The 22342-nt window shown below is 29.5% G+C and overlaps 1 protein-coding gene across 4 annotated transcripts in view; it reads left to right on the forward strand.

Moving 5' to 3' along the window:
• LOC136979097 (uncharacterized) overlaps window positions 1-19908 on the forward strand; it is a 74516-nt gene extending 54608 nt beyond the window's left edge. For 2 of the 4 annotated variants that reach the window (XM_067275036.1, XM_067275016.1), the window contains 6 exons: window positions 5055-5381; window positions 8777-9441; window positions 13942-14052; window positions 14134-14408; window positions 17837-17986; window positions 18056-19908. In XM_067275036.1, coding sequence (XP_067131137.1) covers window positions 5055-5381; window positions 8777-9441; window positions 13942-14052; window positions 14134-14408; window positions 17837-17986; window positions 18056-18283 — 1756 coding nt within the window. In that variant the 3' untranslated portion in view covers window positions 18284-19908. The remainder of the gene's footprint in view (window positions 1-5054; window positions 5382-8776; window positions 9442-13941; window positions 14053-14133; window positions 14409-17836; window positions 17987-18055) is intronic. The other 2 variants (XM_067275022.1, XM_067275029.1) reach the window with 2 other exon arrangements.
• The last annotated feature ends 2434 nt before the right edge of the window (window positions 19909-22342 follow it).

Consider the following 22342-nt stretch of genomic DNA (forward strand, 5'->3'; position numbering starts at 1 on the left):
AATGATTTAAGAGTAAAAAAACATTTTTAATGCTTTTATGTCATCTTATATATTTGTATTTTTATTTTAATTTCTACAATTATTTGTAGAAATCATTTTTCATTGCTTCACAATATTCTTCACACCTATGTTGTAATTTATAAAAATTTTATATATATAGATTGTATAATAGAAATAATAAAAAATCCAATAAAAGTAATCAGTTTCAGAACAAAAGAGAATGTAATTAAAATAATACAGAGCAAAATAACAATAATAATGTTTAAAAACGGGCATATGGCACTTAAAATCAGTTGTTCAGATGACAGAGTATTCTGTGAGACCTTAAGGAATGAACTTTGACATCTTATCATGCATAAAATATATTTATTTAGGATTTCTGATTTTTTTTTTATAGTTACCTGCACAACATTCTCTTTCGACTATAAGAAGTTTTCACATCAGAATTTATTCAACTAAAAATATTGAAAATAGCTTTTCCGAAATATAATTCTATACAATATTCATCCTTCCCAATTAAATTAAGCAATGTAAGTTTTTACATTTCAAACTTCAATAGATTTGAAAATAAAGTCTATATAAACAGAAGAAATGCCACTTATTAGAAAATCTTTATGAAAATGGATAAATATTTCTAGAACTTTATATTCTAATATTCTCTTTATATTCAAAGCTTTTTTTAAAAATTGAAATAGAAATCCAAAAATAATATGATTGTCAACTTTTTAAAACATAGAAATTGGAACACAAAAAGTTTTATGACAATCTTCGAATTTTTGGATATCTGAAATATTTCAGTTATTTTTAAAAATATTTAAATAAGTTAAAGACTTTACCACAACACCGTGATATACAGAAATTTACGTCCACAAACCTTTTACGGTGCGTTTTTCAAATAAAAAGTTCCCACTACAGGGCTTAAAGTGACTCTCTTTTTTAGCTTTTTTAGGTTTTTTTCATAGCTCCTCTCTTTTTTAGCTTTTTCTGAGAAAAAAACACTTTTTTAGCTTTTTTCACTTCCCATGTGAAATTTTTTTTTCGTAAATGCGCTCAGGAGCGAAATAGCAACCAGCACTTCCCCGTATGCCTTATGGACCGTGTGCGACATGTTAAGGCACTGTCGTATACACATGTAGTGTACTACATTTATATAGACTAACAAAACGAGGAGCTTCCCAAAGCTTGATACTCTGCACATGCTGTAGGAATTTGCACGTGGGTTCTCTTTGCTTGTATCCTTGTGAAATACCAATCTCCGCAGCGCTTCGATATAATCACGCTGCATTAAGTCAAGTACACTTCTAGTTCGGCGTTAAGAGTGATTTTTTATACAGCATTATTTTTAGCATTTGTATTTATTTAAGTGCAGTGGACAAAAGAAAGAAATAGATTTTATTTAATACTAACAGTAGAAACTCATGTTTTAGCAACGGAAAATCGTATAGAACCCAATACTTTCTGAAGTAAGTTGCTAAGCAAACTTCTTCCCAACCGCCTGCTATTCTTTAGTTTAAACGATGACATTTACTTGTTTTTGACTACTGTAGAAAAACCAAAAAAATAATTGTTGAGCGATAATAAATTTGATTTCTACTGTTATTATTAAATAAAATGTTGTAGGACACTCGTTTCAAAGCTTGTATCTTTCTAGCACTCTGTAAAATTAAAGATTGAGTGAATCTCATGCCAGGAAATACAAGATTTTAAACTAATATCCTAAATATTAATAACTTCTGTAGAGACAATCTTTAGACAAAGACAAAAGTTTGGTTTTAAGTGGGTGCTTATATATTTGGCATGCACCATGGTTTTCTGCATTCTAACGGTGTCCTTCATTTTTCATTTCGACAAACTATAAAACTCTTCATGCACATGCGCATTCGAACAGCTGCGGTCAATCTGGCACCAAATTAAAAAATTAATTTGTAAATATTCAGTGTCGAAAAACCGCTATTTTCACTTTAATCTAGCTTTTCGATATGCTTCTAGTCAAACTCAGTCAAAAAATTAATTTAATTATAATTTATTGAAGATTTTAATATTTTAATATTAGAAAGTAATTTGCATAAATTACATGGTGTTACGTCTCATCTTCGCTCCTGTTCAAGTTTATTGTCCTATATACGCGCCAATGTTTGTTTTTACTTCTGCTGGGGTTTTATTTCAACCTCGACCATTTGGTTACGCAAAGTGGGGAGACGGGCATCATGTGATCGCGTACCTGACTTTTTACAAGTTTCCTTACCTCGAAAGAAACTTATATTTTTTCTTGATTTTAATTATTATTAATTAACTTTTTTGATGGATTCTTATATCTTTGTATTATCTAAAGTTGCAGATATAAATGCATAAAACTTTATTTAAAAAATTGTTTTTCTTATATTTTAAAATTCAAAAATAAATTAAATATCAGAAATGCTAAACTATAAGTACAGTGTGTTTTACATTATCATTGCAAACAGATACAGCCAATTATTTTATAAACGTATTTATTATTTCAATTTTTATAAATTATTTAATTTGATGCGACGTAATCAATTAATTACTGTGGTGCGTTAACATGGGCGTAGCCAGGAAAGGGCATGGGTGGGCACACCCCCCCAGTTAACCTGGTGCCCCTCCCCAGAAAATTACAGCTTCTACTAGGCCCCCCATAACAACGCGTTAATTAATATGGAGGCGAGACTCGATTCAATTACTTTTTCATTTCAGACGTTAATTACAGTGTTATTTTAATGTAATTTTATACATAATGTATGTTTATTATAATTAATAAATCTATATAGGAATAATATCTGTGTCTAATAAAACAAAGCGATTATAAAAATGAAAAGCGTGCGTTCCATCTTGATCTTTTGTAAGCGAAATTTTATGATTTTAATTTTTAAAAAATGAGATTTTTATTTATAATTTCTGTAATTTGATCTATAAGAGCAAAAAACTAAACTTATCAAATATCAACTCTCTGTAAATAATTTCATCATTTACTTATTAACATCAGATTTGTTAAATTTCATGGGATTGTATTATTTTTCAACTTGAGGGAAGTAGAAAGCTTTGTATATTTTCTCCCAGTGCAGAAGTAATCTAAGACTCTGCCGGTTCCCCACTGTGAAGGACAACAAACTGCTAAATGTTTAATTACATTGTTTTCATAAACTCTCTTCTCTGTCAGTTGTGGGTCGAATGACTAACAAATTGTTTTATTGTATTCAGGGGAATAGATTTGGAGACTAGTATTACCAGTAATGAATGCTGTAATTTTATTTTTAATCATTTAAAAACTATTGATAAAATTACCAAATAAATGATTGGGTCACAATTACTAGTGGTATTGCTATATAACAGACATGGGCAAATGAGACTCCGAGAGCCTCATGCGGCTCTTTTTGAATTTTATGTGGTTCTTGCTGAAAGTGTTAATTTCTGCTTTTTATTATTATTTTTACAGTTTTATTTCCACAATTTTGTGAAAATATGTTTATTAAAAAAATTCAATACTTGTTCTATATTATATAATAAAATCCAGGTACAGAACTGCAGTACAGAATAAAAAAGTACAGAACTGCGGCTCCCATGCATTTTGCAAAACCTACATTTCGGCTCCCACTGAACTTTTGCTTGCCCACCCCTGCTATATAATGAACATACAACCCACTGATTCTGCCAGAAGTTGTTTTTTTTTCTTTTTTAATTACATTTTTTTATGAAGAAATCAAAAAATGTACCTTGAAATAAATGGCATTTGAAATTTGGCATGTTATATGGAAACACATTCTGGTAGTTATGTTACTATTCCATTTGCTTTGCTGTGTAACAGTGGGAATTCTGTACGGGGCACATGAAAACTTAATGCGGGCCTGTTCTGGCTTAATGCAGTCTTACTGGTCACTTTTCTGGAGTATAAACTCAGCCTAACTATTTTCATATTTAATCTTATCAGTCCACTTAATAATCAATCTAATATCATATGCAATGTCAATCTAATATCATATGCAATGTTATTGATACAAAATATGTGTTCGTTTGTGTGTTTTCTTAATAACGCCTGTTTTCGTTCATTTTAACACTATTAGCTTTTTTAGCTTTTTTTCAGTGTGAACTCTCTTTTCTCACTTTTTTTTATTGCCATGACTGCTTTAAGCCCTGCCACTAACGTTTTTGAACCATCCTAAGGTTCTTCTTCAGGTGAGTAATGGAATTGAATGTTTTTATAAATTTCCATTACTCACCTGAAAAAGAACCTTAGGACAGTTCAAAAACATTAATGGAAACTTTTTATTTGAAAAAATTTATATCCACAAACCGTAAAAGGTTTGTGGATATAAATTTTTATAAGTTAAAGATCTGGAGCTGAAGTATAGTCCCAAAAACATTTATCCATTTTTGTAAAACTATTTTTTAAGAATCATTGTTTTTATTTATACTTATTAAGTAAGAAAGAGGTAAAAGAATGGCTGAATATAAACAAAACAAAAATAATTTTTTTAATCTTAAATTTTACATTTCAATCAGTAGTGGCTCTAATATAGGTATTTAACATTATAAATAAATTTCTTAATAACTCTTTTTGTATTGGTAGAAATGTTGTTATTAAGCCTTTACTTTTTGTATTTTCTCCAAATATAACATGTTATCAGACTCATTTACGTTTTTTTTAAACTTCTCAATTTCAAATTTTTAATTGAATTTTTTTTTTGATAAGAACTTACCATTCTAAAGTTATTGTATTTTCAATCTGAAGAAAATTAAAAAATTTTTGAGAAAAAAAATCTTGTAAACAAACTATGTATATTTGTAAATGTTTTTAACATACAGAAATAATTCATAAATTAAATTATTTTTCAACTTTTATTTATGTTTCTAAGTTTAATAGATAGGCTTATGAATATTCAGGAATGTCCTTTATTTAAATAAATAAATATATATATATACTACTAATTCACATTTTAATTTTAAAAATTTATTGCAGTTTTGTTTAACCTTTCATATTCAACAGATTTTTCTCTGATTAATTCTGATAAATCGTGACAAAAAGTCTTTTGTTATTTTAGTGTACATCCTAGGAGAATACAACCTCCTCAGACATTAAGTTTACATAGCAAGATATTTGTTCCTACTCCACAGACAGACAAAATGGCCAATAAAATGGCATCTGTTGAATCAATTGGTTCCTGTTCTTTGGACTTTGATGGAAGTGAATCATCTTGTGCTTCAGACATGAAAGATGAAGTGACTGTTTCTGAAAAAACACTTAAAAGTTGTAGTGTTGTATTATCCAGTTGTGATTCGTCTCATGATACTGAACTGTTAAGAGAAAATAATTGCAGTCTCCCAACAAGAGAGGAGAAGAGGTTTACAACTCACACCTTTCTATATATGTGTGTGACTGTTGCTTGGTTTTGTTTATTATTTGTTTTATTATTTTCTTATAGTAGAAAATTTTTAAATAACAAAAGTAGATTTAGATTATAAATATTATGTATGTTGATATTTGTGATGTAGTTTTATTTTCAAAGTTGTTTTCAATATGATTTTCTGAATAAGTAAATATATACTGTGATATATAGAATTGCATTTCTAGATTTTTTTTCTAGATTCTAGATTACATTTTAACAATTAAAAGTATAAATTTAATATTTTTCCAATTTAAAATAAGTTGCAAAAATTATATACAAATCTAATTTTTAATGCAACTTTTCATAAAGTTTCATTTTTTTTTTAAGATCAGTTTTATTTTAATAAAAACAAATTGGTTTAAGAGAGGGATTTTTTATTTCGGAACAAAAAAAAAAACAAAATAAAAAATTTAAAACATGAATAGGAACGCAATAACGTCTTCTAGTAACACTGGAGTGCTTAACACAGAGACACAGTCTAAAAACCTTTCATCACAGTGTTGTATAGAGAACCAATGAACATTTTCGGCCTCCACTGAGGCCTTCTTCAGGTTGAGAACTAAAAGTAAGAGTTATCCCCCCACGACCGCCCGAATGGTGTATTCGTAAAATAAATAACCTGCGTGTCGCGTTTCACCCCTCCTCCCGGGACCGTTCGTAACATAAGTCTATATGGCAGGTATGTTGATGACATCTTCATTCTTTGGAAAACTAAACCGATTGTGGAAGATTTTCTGACATGCATGAACGACAACGCGTACGGCCTTACACTCAACCTTGAGCAGTTTAGTGACTCTCACGCCCATTTCCTGGATGTTAACATACGCCTCTACGCGGGCAACATTGTAACTAGTGTGTACCTCAAGCCGGACCACGTACCCCTATACATCCCGGCGAGCTCTTCCAACCGCTTTGCTTACAAAATCGCGGTCTTCACTAGCCTTCACTTAACTAGGAGAGCTTACACGCACCACACTTATGAGCGTGATACTATAGCAGAGCTTAAGCGCTTGGAACAAATTGCGGTGGCGCATGGCTACAGTAAAGGTTTGGTCAGCAGCCTGGCTCGTGCCTACATCAACTGGCCTACCCGCGCCACGTCCCAGGCGCCCTGCCGGCGACGGATGGCACCCAGCAACCCATTACCAAGGGTGGGTGCCTCGTCGTCCGTTACTGCCAGCAGCTTGACCCGCTATACAGGGAGATAGCTTAGACGCCTTCACATTAGTATCACTTATAGGAGATCCGGCACGAATTACGACTTGCTGCGTAATGCTAAGGACGCAATCGATCGGGACAGGGCCCCTGGGGTTTATTTTGTCCCCATCAGAGACAATAGGTTTGGCAGGGACTTTGTATACATCGGGGCAACTGTTCATTCCATGCAGAAACGACTATGTGAGCATCAGGCAGACCTCAAAAACAACAGACACACCACAGCCCTTACGACGTTCGTTTCTGACCCGGAAATTCGGGCGGACTTCCCGAGCATGAAGTAAATTTGGCCTGCCTTCCATTTCAATCACATACAGCATCTAGTGGGAGATATATAAAGCCAGCGTCAAAGGCACCTGCATCAACAGTAAGGACGGGGACATGGTCGTGCATGTGTGGCGATTCCTGTTCGAGGAATTCGAACGGTCCCGGGAGGGGTGAAACGTGACACGCAGGTTATTTATTTTACGGAATACTCTGTTCTGGTGGTCGTGGGGGGATAACTCTTACTTTTAGTTCTCAACCTGAAGAAAGCCTCAGTGGAGGCTGAAAACGTTCGTTAGTTCTCTATACAACACTGTGAAAGGTTTTTAGACTGTGTCTCTATGAATAGGAATAAATTAAGTTGCAATACTTTATAAAATTTATTGATTAATTTTTAAAATTAGGAAGTAAATAAAATTCACTTCAAATTCATTGATTCAAATTTGAGTTGAAGCCATAAGCTTGAATATTTGATCTCATACCGATAAAAAAAATTTTGCTAATTAAATTTATTCCTTTTATTAACCAGAAGTTATTAATGATTAAAAATATATATCTAATTATTCAGTTATTTTAGAATTTATTTAATATTTATTATATAATTTTGGTTACATTACTTTTTATGATTGTTTATTGTAACAAAGTAATTTAAAAAATGAATTTAAAATAATTTTATTCTTCGAAGTATCAAACACAAATCCGTGTTAATAACAACCACTTGGCTTTTTTCCACCTTTATTTAGTTGATACGGTACACGTTTCGGGCCTTATGCCCCTCATCAGTCAACAGTTCCTTCCCCCAGTATGGGGGAAGGAACTGATTGAAGGAATCAATCAATAATTTTATTCTATCAACTTAGAACTTTTCTGATGATAATCTATTTTTTTATTGTTTAGCAATTATAATAATATTGTAAATATAAATGATTATTAACTTTTTAAACAATAACATAATAATAAGGTGTTAAAAATCAAATAATTAACTGATTCAAAAAGTTACGAAATGCTGTATCTTTGTGCATATAATCTTTGTTATCTGTGTTTAAAAGACAATTTGGAAAGTTACACAATAGGCAAATTATATGCTGATTTCAAATTGCAATCACAAACTCACACTTATGGAGCAAAGACTACTACTATAAGTATGAGATGTATGTCGGGTGAATAATGCAAAGATTTTATTTTTGTTCTAGCAATTTTCTGCATAGTATATGCCATCATGTGTTGTACACACAAAAATACAGTAATAAATTTTATATCCATAAAATATATACTAAACATCCCAATATAAAATATTTATTTTATAAAAGATGTCTAAACATTGTTTTATAGGAAGATAGAAAACTAATTATTAAACTCATAAAAGAAATTTAAATTTAAATTAAAAAAGCACAAAATAAAACCTCAACTATAATTTAATTATTAAAGTACAAAATGATACATACACAGCAATAATATATCTTTTTCAACTTGTGCTGATTGGATCCTTTATACATAATCATCAAAATAATTTAAATATTAACTATCTGTCTATCTGGTATTTTTATTTTTTAACAATAATTAATATACATTTAATGAAATGGATTTGTTTGAAAATAGTTAGAAATAAAAAAGATGAAAAAACTATTTCTTAGATATAAATGACTAATAATTTTGAAAAAGCAACTTATATAATTTATTCTAGAAAACAAATGACTAATTATAAATGTACTAAAACTTTAATTAGATTATTGTTAACAATATATAACATAAAATTTTTAGTATCAATAATTTTTTCAAGTTTCTGAACAGAATTAAATAATAATTTTATTAGCTTAATTTAATTAAATATATTACAATTACATTTCTTATATATGTATTATTACATGTTTTAACTTTAAATATATTTTTTTATTTAGTTCCTCTGATGGATCTGCTACAAAATTAACAAAGAGACATAACGCAGACATTAAAGAAGAATGCAGCGTTGCAGAAATTAAACTTCCATCTTATGTTAGCATTAGTTGTGCTATTAATGGTTACACTAGTTATGGACGTTTTTGCCGAAGTCGAGATAATAGCCCTGCAAGATTTCCTTTATCATCTAGCCCATTAAAAAATTGGGAACAGTCACTTACTTGTAATACAAATTCAAAATCAGCCATGAGTAATGGAGAGAAAGATCCAACAAAGGAATTCAATAGGAACATTTCATATAAAGAATCTAAAGAATTATTTATTGGCAAGCAGCTAGAAATTCCTTTGCTTAATGGTGGTGAAACACCGGTAAATGAACATAATATCTCTGATACAAATGGAAAATTAGATGTTACTGATAATGCTGTCAATGGACTTGAAGATGAGAAAGGTATTTTGTTAGAAACTCTTCAGGAATTTGGAAGCACAACAAGTAAACATAAGTCCCTTGTTTTGCAAAGAATTGAAAGTTTATATGGACCAAGTTCAGATGAAATTTGTAAAGTTCGTCCTAGAAATAATAAATTAATAGAACCTACTGATAAAAGTATGACAGTGACAAGAAGAAGTCCATCATGCCCACCTCAGGTTTCAAGGAATCAGTCTAGTATGTTTTTTAATTTCATTGATTTTTGAAGTATAATTATTTAATTATAATATACTTTTTTGCTATTTCAAAAAACTATAAGAAAAAGGAATTTGAACTGAATAGAAAACTTTAATTTAAGAAACAAAACGTTAGCAGTTTTGATACATTAAGTTTTTAAAATTTCTACTCATATGAAAGTAATGAAAATATTTATATATCTGACAAAAACTTAAAAGTACATAAAATGCATTTCAGTTCAGAAAATTTGGAACATTATTTTGATCCCTATATATTAAACTGAGATTTATCCATTACACCAGTCAACTTTTACTGTTATTAGGAACTGACAAACATAAGTCATATAAATGAGGTTTTTACCTCTTTTTCAGGGAAGGAGCATGATTGTTAGATGAAGAAGATAAAATTTTGTTTATAAGAAAAGATCCTATTTAACTACTTGTACCAGTTTACTTTTTATATTTCTAGACAAGGGCAGTTCATTTGGTTGTGATTACATTATAGTATTTGATGGCATTCAAACATAAATACCTGAATTCATTAGAGTTCTCAAAACAAATGTTTCAGGCTCAAATTCAACAGAGTTGGATTGTTTTTGGTATCTGAAAGTGAAAATAACATTTCTCTTCAGTGATTCAAAGTAGTTGAATGAGATTTCCTTCTCCATTGTCTTTGTCAGGGGATGATTTAGCAGATGGTGAGAGGACTGTAGTTAATCATAGGGAATGAAAACTTTTTTATATTAGTTTTTTGAACTTAGACATTCTGAGCTAGTTTGGATAGAACAACAAGAGTGCTTCCGTGAAACTGCTCTCTCTCAGCAACTCGGAGAAAAGACAGAAAGAAATGCTTTTCTTTCTCTTTTCTCTCCATCTGACTGAAAGTTTTCAAAAATCTTCTGTTCAGACATCTGAAAACTCTTTGAATCAAAAAGAGAGATGAATCAACTGTAATTTATGGATAATTGATATATTTTTCTTTTTGATTGGATCCACAAATTATCAATGAAATTTTTCAGGGAATAATCCCAATAAGCTTGCTCTCAAATGATCCTTCTCAGGGATATTTTCTCTGACCTGTCTCTCTAATTACATTTATTGTTTTAACATAAACTGAGAGTGTGACTACCAAGCTTAGATAAACAATTAACAATTTGACTGACATACATATAATCTGTAAAGAGTCCTCATCTGGTTTGCAATAACTTGTTTCTTCTTCTAAACAATTTTTATCTTGATTAGTAATTAGCAATGCCTTACCGTCCTTATTTGTAAATTTTATTTTTTACTGTCTGCTTGGACAATGATTATTAGTAGGATGTTAACTGGTGTTTAATATTTGATACAAAACTGACAGTTAGATCAGAAAACAAAACTTTTATTAAATTCACCTGCAGTAGTAATTTTTCCTGTTCCAGGAAAAATTACTACTGCAGGTGAAAAAAAATATCACACAAAAAAAATAAAGCTTTTTATTGCTTGCACACTATTAGCCATTCATTATGTCTACATCTTATAGGTTGCTGCAATACTCAACACTCAAGTCTATAACTGCAACAAGGTGTTTGTTTATAGTAGGTGTCAACTTAGAAACATGGAGTAGGCCTGTAAATTCTTATTGGGTTTATTCAAAATTTGTCAAAAACATTTTTTAATGAAGTAAAAATTAATTTAAAAATTTAAACAAAAAATTCTATGTTGAAAAAAACATACAAAAAGCTATAGTTGATTACAGTGCTAAGATTTTTAATAGGTACACAAAACTAAGATTAATTAGTATTGAATAATAAATTTTATTCAATATCCATGAGGGCTGTTCAAATTAAAAGATATGAAATGACACTCTGGGTATAATTGAAGTCTTTATTCAAAGTAATCACCAGAAGCCTGAGCACAACTATCCACTGTTTAACGAGCTGAAGGATTCCCTGTTTCCAGAATTTCTGTGACTGGACAAGAGCCAGTCCTCCACTGTGTCCTTCAGTTCGTCATCTGAGTTGAAGCGCTTTCCTTTGAGATGTTTTTTGAGCGGACCAAACAGATGGAAGTTGCAGGGTGACATGTCCGGGCTGTAGGGAGGATGCTCAAGCTGCTTCCACTTGAACTTGGCCATTACACTTTGTGTGATCCTGGAGACATGTGGACACACGTTATCATGGAGCAGAATTACTCCCTCTGAGAGCAGCTCAGGCTATTGTTCTTGGACTTGCATAGGCTATGGAGTGTCTCACAATACATGTCACTGTTAATAGTTTTTCCATGCTCGAGGAAGTTGATGAGTATCGGACCTTGGATGGAACACACAACTGCCTGCTTCTCTCCTGTATCGTGCAGGTGCACATGCATGACGCACAACCATGCCGGACACTACATTCGCATCCTTAGATGTCTCAATAAGGTATCCCAAAGCGGCATATTCCCATTTCAACTGGTTTGGTTGTGACGACGTTTCGTACCTTTTCATTTGAACACACCTCTTGTACATATAAGTAAAATGAAAATATAAACAGCTGATTAATGATAATGATAATGATCAGATGTTAGCACCTATTCATCATTAATGCAAAATTGTTATTTAAGAAGTCTATGTATTTAAAACACAGTATAACTAGTTCAGTTCAGAACCTGAATTAAAAAAGTACTTGTCTATTTCAGAAAAATTATTGGTCCTAAGACACATTAATTTTAAAGATACATTTTTAATTTAGTAATATGTTTTAGAAATTATTTTATTTTAGTTTGAATCAAATTTTAATTTAAATGCAACAGGTAATAAAATTAATAAATATGAAACAATATAATAATAATAATTTTTAAAAACTTCTGTTAATTTAATAGTGCTGTACAGTTGATACAAGTGACTATTAATTCATAAATCATCAATATTTTTCCTCCTCTTGTCAATGCTTAATTTTTTTCTCACTCATATGCTTTCTGCTCTTGTATTCCATGTGATTTTGGCAGTCATATTGGATTTGTTGTCATAAGAGTTTCATATCTCAAATGGACTTTTGGTTTGTTTATTATTATTATTATTACTACAGATATACTTATTACTATTTAACAGGACAAAATATTCACAAAGTATGAGAAAGTAAATGGGGTTGTCAGCTAGATAACTTTGAAAGTACTGTACATTTGATTATCTTAGTCAAAATAAAATTTTGGTTGTCTATCATATCATTATTAATTTCCAACCATGAATTTAATACAAACTATATTTTATAGTCTGTATCATGTATGTATTGGTTGCACTACATGCTGTTAGTGTATATATATATATATATATACACAGGGTTCCTAAGCACCTGGAAAGTTGGGGATTTTCATTAGTGTCTGGAAAAAGTCATAGAAAGTCAGGAAATTTGTAAAAAAATTGGTCCAGTAGATACAGAATTTGCTTCCTTGGCTGCCTTGTTGATCTTTTTGCTGACAATATGGTTGATCAAGTGTAGCTGTCTGCAGCCAGCAGAAGTAATGTGTGGTGCAATGCAACTTAAGAAAGGGGGTGCAGAATATTTTCAGAACCCAAAATTTCTCCCAAACGTACAGAAAATTTTCCCAAAAATTATTGTACACAAAATTAAACCATAATTTTCTGAATCAATTAATAATAATTATTTTTACATAGTTTGTAAAATTCAAATTAAATCATACATATAATTAAATAGACCTACCATACAATTTGCCATGCAATGCTAAACTGATAAGTTAACCCAAATTTTGCTTATGAAAAATTTTTGTTCTAGAAAAAGCAATTTAGATTGAATAGATAAAAATTTCTTAACTACAGTTTTCAAATTCTTAAAGAAGATGTTAATCAATTGTTATTTTCACACATATATATAAGTGTATATATAAATTAGATACTGTAAAAGTTGCTTATTGTTATCACTCAACTAATATTATCAGAATTAGTGTCTTTAAATATAAAAATTAAAATATATTTATGAAACACCACTTATTATAATCAGAATTTTGTATAGTTGTCATAATGTTTAAAGTAAATAGTATTTGTAAGCTGTCTTTTTACACTGTCAATTGCAACCAGTGCTTTAAATGCTAAACATGAATTGTTTAATTGTTGTTTGTTTGTACATAATTAAAGTTTGGACTGTTTTTACTTCAATTACATACTGTTATTAATTAATTAATAATTTACCCAATAATTAAAATTAGTAAATCTTCAAATTATTTAATTGTTTTAACGTATTCCTTTAACGTCAATCAATAAAACCAGAATTTCTATGAGTGTCCCAAAGTGATCATAATAAGCAGCTTCTACTGCAAATAAAATATTTTTAATTATAAAACATTTCTAACTTAGAAAAATAAACAATATTTACATTAAAAGTAATTAAAAAGTTTTTGTTTTCTTTTCTAATTATTTTTATTAACTATTTATTCATTTTAAATTAACAATTTTTTATATACATTGCATAGTTTAGAAGTAAGTTTGATGTATGGTTTAAAAATTAAATCTTAAAATTTCATTTTTCAGGAAGTCCACCTGTATTCAGGCATCTCACAAAGGATTTTAGAGACCAATTAAAAGGAAGTGATTCAAATTCCTATACTGTCACAAAAAATATAAAATTAGTGAATGGTTCAGGTAATTGAGTCTAAAATAATAATTTTTTATTTCTCAAATTTTTCTTTTGATTTATATAATCTTTCACTTCTCATTTTTTAGGGAAAGTACATATTATAAAATCAAATTTAGCAGATATTCCTTCTTCTCCTTTATCACCAAAAGAAAATATTGAGAATGATGGTAATTGGTTTATTACATTGATGGAAAAAGAGAAGAAAATTATTCAACAGCAGATTGTAAATACAGAAAAATATTTAGAAGATAGCAGCATTCCAGAAGAAGCATGTGGCAAAATTCGTTCTGCAATTGGAAAAGCAAATCTTTTATTAACACAGAAATTTGAACAATTTTATCAGTTGTGTTTAAAAAATATTGTGAGTATTGTATTATATATATATATATTTTTTTTAATTTTCAATATTTTTTATTTTTAACAAATTTATAAAGAATTTGTTTTGAAATTATAAAATATATAAATAATAATGTTATTGAAAGAAGATTCATTTCTACGTGATAAAAATAAACATTTCCTAAAGCTAGAATCAGATAGTGATTTTTATCTGTTTAAAAACATATTTTATTCATTAGTATGAGGATATTCAACATGAGATACCTGAAATTAAGAATTTCTTCATTATTTTTCAAATATTTACTTATATTTCATTACAAAAAGTAATTTTATTCTTGTATAAGTCTAATAGTTGTGATTATCTCTTACTGTTAATCATCTATTATTTATAAACTATTGTATAAATCTAATCACTATAAATAATATTTTCCATATTTTATAGGAATATATATACAGTATATACATATCTATGTAGGATATGAGGGAATAAATATCTTTGAAGCCCATACGCAGAACTAAAAAGAGAATATAAAGTAGAATAATTTGTTAAACAAGGTTGCTATGATATAAAAATTTTGTTATTTAAAATAAACTTTTATATATAAAACTAAAATTTTCTCCTCTTTTAGAGAGGAAATTTTATAAATTCTAAACCTCAGAATAAATGTATTCTATAGTCTATATGTATTCCAGAAGAGAGTAATTTTTATTGTTAAAGCTGTTGTATTTCATTTCAAAGCAAAGAAAAAAGCAGTGTAGAAATTTAACCAAAAAAATATTTATGGAATTAATATTGATATGATCCAGTTTTCTATTGATTGATCATTTAAATAATGTTTAACAAATTATGTAACAAAGAATAATCAGTTAAATTAATACATATAATTTTAATTAGTATTGATCAAAATCCCACATATTCATTTAACTGAAAATTAACTTCCTAAAAGTTTTATTACCAAATCGATAAATCAATTTTATTTTTATTAAACACCATTAAGCAAAACTGATGATTTTGAACGAAATCATCAGTTTTGCTTAAAATGTCATATTTTATGACAAATAAAATACATTACAAATATCTGGCTTCCAGAAATCTGGAATTACCAGGAAACTGATTAGTTTTAAATTTAACATTTGTAGTACAGCTGTAATTTGTCATGTTGCCTCTTTGCTTTGGTTTCTGTGGGATACACAATGCATGACACCAATTCTAGTGTGTGAATACTGGCATATGGTATGTTAAAATATAAAATAAACAATGGAAAGTAAAGAACAAAGGATAAATACATACTTTAAAAGTGGTCTGGATTTCTGGACATAATTTTATTAGACTCAAACTTGCCAAATATTTGGTCCAATAAGTAAAATTTTTAATTTGATGTGGATTTTGAATTACTTTACTAATTACAATGTCATCTAAAATGGAAAACTACTTGTATACAGTCAACCCTTGTTTGTATGTCAATGTATGTCCTTCCCACTTTTTTTGGCACTACACTATTTTGAAATTAGAAAAATATATATTGCTGAAGAAGAAAAAATTCAGTATAACATGTAAATACACCTCTACAGTAGAAATAGGAGTTGACGTGAACAAGTAAAATGTACACACACTACAAGTACATATAAAACATTTATTTTGAGACAAAGAAATCTGATATTAATGATAGCTTTTTTTTATGTTCATTGACTTCATCAATAATATCAGTTATGGCATAAACATAGGCATTACACCATAATCAACACAATGTGCTTTTAGGAAGGCTCTTACTAATTTAATGCTTTCTTTTGCTTCTTTAGAAGATCAGTTTCGTCATCTGAATCAGAATTTTCAGCATGATTTGTAGTTTTCAGAATCTCTTGTGTGTCCATTTCTTCAAAAGTAGTCAAATCGTCATCAAGTTTTAAAAATTCTTCTGAAGTTAAGCAACAGCATTATTAGAAAATCCCTTAAAACTAGTTTAAAACATGTCAGCTCTTCTTCCATATGATTTTCCTCTAATGGAATCTGAACTGATGGAATTAACCCCATGTTGCTCCAGCAATTTCAGATTGTTTCAGGTGTTACCCCATTCCAAGAACATTGAATCAGACAAGCCAGTTACTGTTTCAGTGAAGGATGCTATTGTCATTGTTAATGCACTCAATGAAGTGCTTCATCTGGAAATGTCTATAGCATACCTTAAAGCATCAGATAATTCCTGAATCTAAGGGTTGAAGTATTCCTGTGTAGTTGGGAGGAAAAAACTGAATTCTCACATTATTCAACTTCTCTGCTTTATGGCACAATGTATTATCCATCAACGACAACACATTATGCTTTTGATGTCTCATAGATTCATTAAAAGCTTTGAGCCAGTTACTAAATTCAACTGCAGTCATCCAAGCCTTTTGATTATGAAGCCAATTCACATAAAAGTTTGGATTAAAATGTTTGAAACATCATGGATGTGCAGCTTTCCCAATAACTGTTATGACTTTTGATATATTGGAAGTCTGTTATTTCCATCTGTCTTCCAAATTCTTTTCTTTATCTATGATTACAGCTTCTGTTACAATTCCATGCTTGGCATTAACTTGGCTAATCCAGATTACTAGAGCATCTTCAAGATTCTCACATTTAGCAGATCTAAGATGCAATGCCTTAAAGAAAGCTCTTGCAACCACTTGATTTTTTCTTCCAAGATGTGTCCAATGCATTTGTGACTTCTTTTTTTTATGGAAGAAAACAAAGTGTTTTGCTATTCTTTTTTGACTAGAATTTGGAAGTTTCTCTTTGTATATGTTAGATCGCGTTTTAACTAGTTGAAACTAGTTTATACTGGATGTCTTTGTTAAAACCCGTTTTGTCTAGTTAAAACTAGAATTTACTGCTAGTCAAAAATGAATTTGAGTTAAAACTAGTTTTAACAAAGACATTCAGTATAAACTAGTTTCAACTAGTTAAAACATGTTCTAACTAAAAATGGGTTTTGACTGTAACATATACACAAATTTCATGTTTTTCTTTAATTGAAATGATATATTGAGAAGACTCACACAACAGCAAGATAACAGCACAGTAGAATAAAATACAATGAAAGAGTAACAGATTTCAAAGCATGAAATGATGAGTCATTGCTACTTGCTGTGGGCGAGATAAACCCAACATTCTACCAGCATGACATTACAAAACAGTTTAGGAGGAAGGGATTCCAAAAAATTTTGCTGGCATTAAATGAGTTGGCTCAATAACAGGGTTTTTAAATGTTATACTCCATAGGGAAGATTTGTTTTCCATAAATAAATGGCAGTAAACGAGGGTTACACTCTAACAAAGGTTGACTGTATTATTATTTTCTATGAAATCCAATTTCTCTCAAGAATATTGATATGTATTAAAATTCTTTTTATAATAACTATGTAATTATTATTAAATTAATTTTTTTTAAACCTGTTATTTATTAATTACAGAATCAAGATATTGATGAACCTGTTCCAACATCATCAGATTTGACTGGTTTTTGGGATTTGGTTTTGCTGCAAGTGGCTGATGTTAAGAACACTTTCTCTGAAATACAAAAGTTAAAAGAAAATAATTGGCTAGAAGTCAAGTCACCAGAAGTTTGTATTTTTATGATTTGATTTAATTTTTTTAAGATAAGATTTTTAATTATCTAAATAAAATTCTAGGGGAGAAAAATTCAACCAAAAATTCGAAGGCAAGTTCCTCCAGGAACATCCAAATCGAATCCTTCCACTCCCAGTCGTTCTTCCAAATCTGCAGAATTAGCAAAAGCCAGGGAACAAGCTCGCAAACAGCTCATGGAAGCCAAAAGGAGAGGTCGGAAACAAAATGCTGCACAAGATTCTGAAACCGAAATAGCTATTTTCATTCCACAGAATGCAAATACACATTGAAATGTCGTATATATATATTATATTTTTTTTGTTTATAAAGTATTTCGTAACTAGCAGAAGACAGAAAGAATTACTGTATAATTCTTTAAAAAAATTTAGTTTGTGTTATTTTTGTGCATGTGGACAGAGTTGTGAATCTTCATTCAGGTTTGTTAGTCATGAATAATTGTGATTGTTAAAATTTTTCTGTGTTCTTTTTTTCTCTGTTCAGAAATTTAGCTGTCAAAACATGTATCAGTCAACATCAGAAACAGAGTATTTTGCATAGGTTTAGAACAAAATTTTTAATTACGTAAAAAGAAAATTGCAATATTATTGTTAAATCATTAAATACATTCTAAGTTTCTGTTGGGAGGAAAAAATGTGATTCTTGAATAACTGTTGAAGTATCTTTGTGAAGGTTGTAATCTACGGTCTGTTAAATTGTTGAAATATTTTTTCCAACAAAATTAGAATTTAGTTCCTCAAATGATTATTTAATTGTTTCTATTTAAACTTGATTATATTTTACTAAGTCATGTTAAATGAATATAGAAATGGTGTTTTTCCCTTAAGTAATACAAATGAAGCTGTAAATATATGCTATTATGTTGGGAAGATCTGTCATTTTTATATATATATGAAATTACTCAAAGTAATAATTTTTTAAACGTTTTATAATATATATATGTATACATGCGTATATACAGCATATATATTATACTTTGTGTACCTGTGTGTGTATGTGTGTATGTAATTGGAAAGGAATTTAGTCACTGGAAGTAGTAACTTGTATACTTAAGAATTTTGGCAGCAAAACCTTAATTGGTGATTTATCATTTGAATTGGAAAATGGTAATTTTCTTACAAAATATGTGATGGAAATGAATTCTACAGACATGTAAGCTGTCTTGAAATATCAAATTCATATATAGATCACATTAATTACACATGTATGCCAAATTCATAAATCTGAGCTCTAATAATTCAATGTGGTCACTTATTTAGGCAATTTTTTTTTAATTAGTACATAAAAGAATTCAGTTGCTAGTTAAATGGCCAACAAAACAAATTAGTGTTAAAATTTTGAGAGTAGCCCAGATTTATGAATTATTCTCTATACACATGTATATAAATATATATATACAGTATATATATACATACACACAGAAAAATCTATATTATATTATTTGATTGAATGCAGCTTGAAATTATGTGCCTTTTAGAAGATATCTTCTAATTTACAAATTTCTGTATATGATGCAGATAAATTTCAGACGTGCCAAGGGTTGAAAAATGCTTATCGTCATCATGTATAAAAATCACATTTTGGATGTACTTCATTTATCAGGTTTACACATTCCAAAAGGTGCTTATTGCACTACCACAATTATTTGAAAACAGACGTATCTAATAATCTCACGTATGATTTAATAAGTGTGTCGATCGAGTGCATGAAAACTGTCTTCTGTTCGATATCAAACTTAAAATAATCTATTGGCATTGCGGGATTGCTTATATAAATATATATAAATTTAAAGAGTTATAAATTATTGGACTTTTTCTTGTCGACACACAATTTGTTGCATTGTAAACATAATTGGTATATTTGTCATTGTTCATGAATAAAATTGGTATTGCAGAAATTGATTTTTCATTTACATAATTTTAAGAATAATAATGATTTTATTATCTGAAAATTAATTATTTCAAAATTCAGAATATATTAAATTGAGTTAGGATTTCCTTTCCCCATTGTCTTGCATTCTTTTCCATATTCAGTGATCCTTATTTGCAGGAAAAATTAAGACTAGAATTATTGCACGATAAATGAAAAAGTCCATACTTGAATAGTCTATGAAAAAACAAAACCCAAACAAGATCTCTCTTACAATAGTATAAGTCCTCTTTGTGTTTTGTAAAAGGTATGTAGTTAAATAGAAAACTTAGTATATGAATGATGTCTATATAATGTTCACCTCAGGAGTATACTGTTTCAGTGTACACTTTCCTACACTAGCTCAAAAGTAATCAGTCAATGAAGATGAAAAAAAAAGTATGCCAGAAATAGTTCTCAAAATAAGATGTAAAACTGGATCATGAATTTCATCATAAAATAATAATCACTTCTAATGAAGAATCACCACACACCGGAGTATGATAAACAAAAATTACTGCTCACAAACCTTTAACCGGTGCAAAACAAAGTATCTGTCAATGTAAACTTTTTCGGATGCCTCCTGGGTCCTTTCTCGAGCAAAGAATCATTTATAATGACTATTTAAAACGAAAACCAGTGGTTTGGAACGATTTTTCAAAAATACAAAAAATACCAAATTAGTCGTTATAAATGATTCTTTGCTCGATAAAGGACCCAGGAGGGATCCGAAAAAGTTTACATTGACAGATACTTTGTGCTTCGCACCGGTTAAAGGTTTGTGAGCAGTAATTTTTGTTTAATAATCACTTCATTTAATACAATGACAATTACATATAATTCATTTATATTTAACATAAATTCCTCTTCAGCAGCATAATATTGTTCGTTTTTACCATTAGAGGAAAAATGAATGTAAACATTGTCTCAGTTTTAGGATTAACATGCCATCAGTTAATGCTGCTGGTGAGTGATATTTTAAACTATTCCAATATATAATTAAAATATCAATTTAGATATTTTCCAAATAAAAAAAGGCAGTATAATACAAAAGTTTTGCTATGAATTATAATATTTAACAGCATTTGTAAAATTTCCCTCACTAAAAAGCCAGGTCCATTTTCTGTATGAAATCTCTTCAGGAAATCAATTTTGCACCAAAATTTTCTTTTGAAAACTTGAGAAAGTTGCCAATTTTTATATTTTTAGTACTTTTTACTTTAATATTTTGTGAAAAAACTAATTTACTGGTAAAGAGTACACATGAAAAGAAGAAAACAGTGAATATTAAGATACAAAGGATGTTAACAATATACAAATGGAACTCCATCCTCTGAGAAATCCAAACTGACACAAAATCATTTTGTCTGCTTAACCTCTGCATGGCAGACCTGTCAAACTGATGGAATTTTTGCACATCCAAACTTTACCTATTAAGCAGAAAACATTTCTGAAACACAGTTGGGCAAAATGTATAATAGCAAATTAATGATTTATTCATTAATGCTATACTTTCCCCATTAGAAGTATATTTTATACTTCTAATGAGGAAATAGAAAAATATTCTTCCATTACTTACATCATACTCTCATTTAAAATGTAAGTTGTTGTAACAAACATTGTTTTTTTGTAGAAAAAGTTAATGGATTATGACTATTATTAAAATTGCAAACAAAGCTAAATTTATTTTCAGAAATTTTTTATTGACAAGGCAACAAGTGCAAGAAGGATTTCTCCAAGACTCCAAACAAACTGTAGTCTACAGTAAAATAAACAACAAAAACATGCAATTATTTGTGACATTAAAAATTGCAGCTTGGCGGCATTGTGACAATCATACTTTTTAAATTTATTTAATTAAAATATATGCTCTCCACCTCAAATTAGTAATGTCTTGCCCTTGTACATCATAATTTTCCTGTTAGATAGCAATAGAATCATGCTGGTATCTAACTTCTTTCAGGGGAAAATTTTTGAATTGAAATAATGTAACTTCTGGTTTGCATCAGAGATTCAGATGTAGTTAATCGGGGCTTCCTGCCCCTAATCTTTCCATATTGGGCCTCTGCTTTTGTCTATCTAACTCTATCCTACCTTAATCTCAAGAACAGCTGACAACAGTGGGAATTTATAGTTCCAATTTTTTCAAATTGTCTTTTAACAATTGTATTATTATTGGGCTGCAAACTTCTGTGAAAAATCTTTCAACAATAATAGAATACGAGTATTTATATCCAAAAACATCATGTAATCTGAACTTTCATTTTCATATACCAAAATGTTATCAATAAGAATTTTCTCCATCTAGGCATTAAATGGGCCCACCAGTGGCCAAGCAGTTCTGTCGCTAAACACTGGGAGTTCGGTTGCAAGTTTGCGCTGCTCGGACGGTCCAGCCAGGTGGAGTTTTCCAGGTTTTCTCC

The sequence above is a fragment of the Centruroides vittatus genome, unplaced genomic scaffold (assembly GCF_030686945.1).
Source record: "Centruroides vittatus isolate TY-2023 unplaced genomic scaffold, ASM3068694v2 contig_1154, whole genome shotgun sequence".
NCBI lineage: Eukaryota > Metazoa > Arthropoda > Arachnida > Scorpiones > Buthidae > Centruroides > Centruroides vittatus.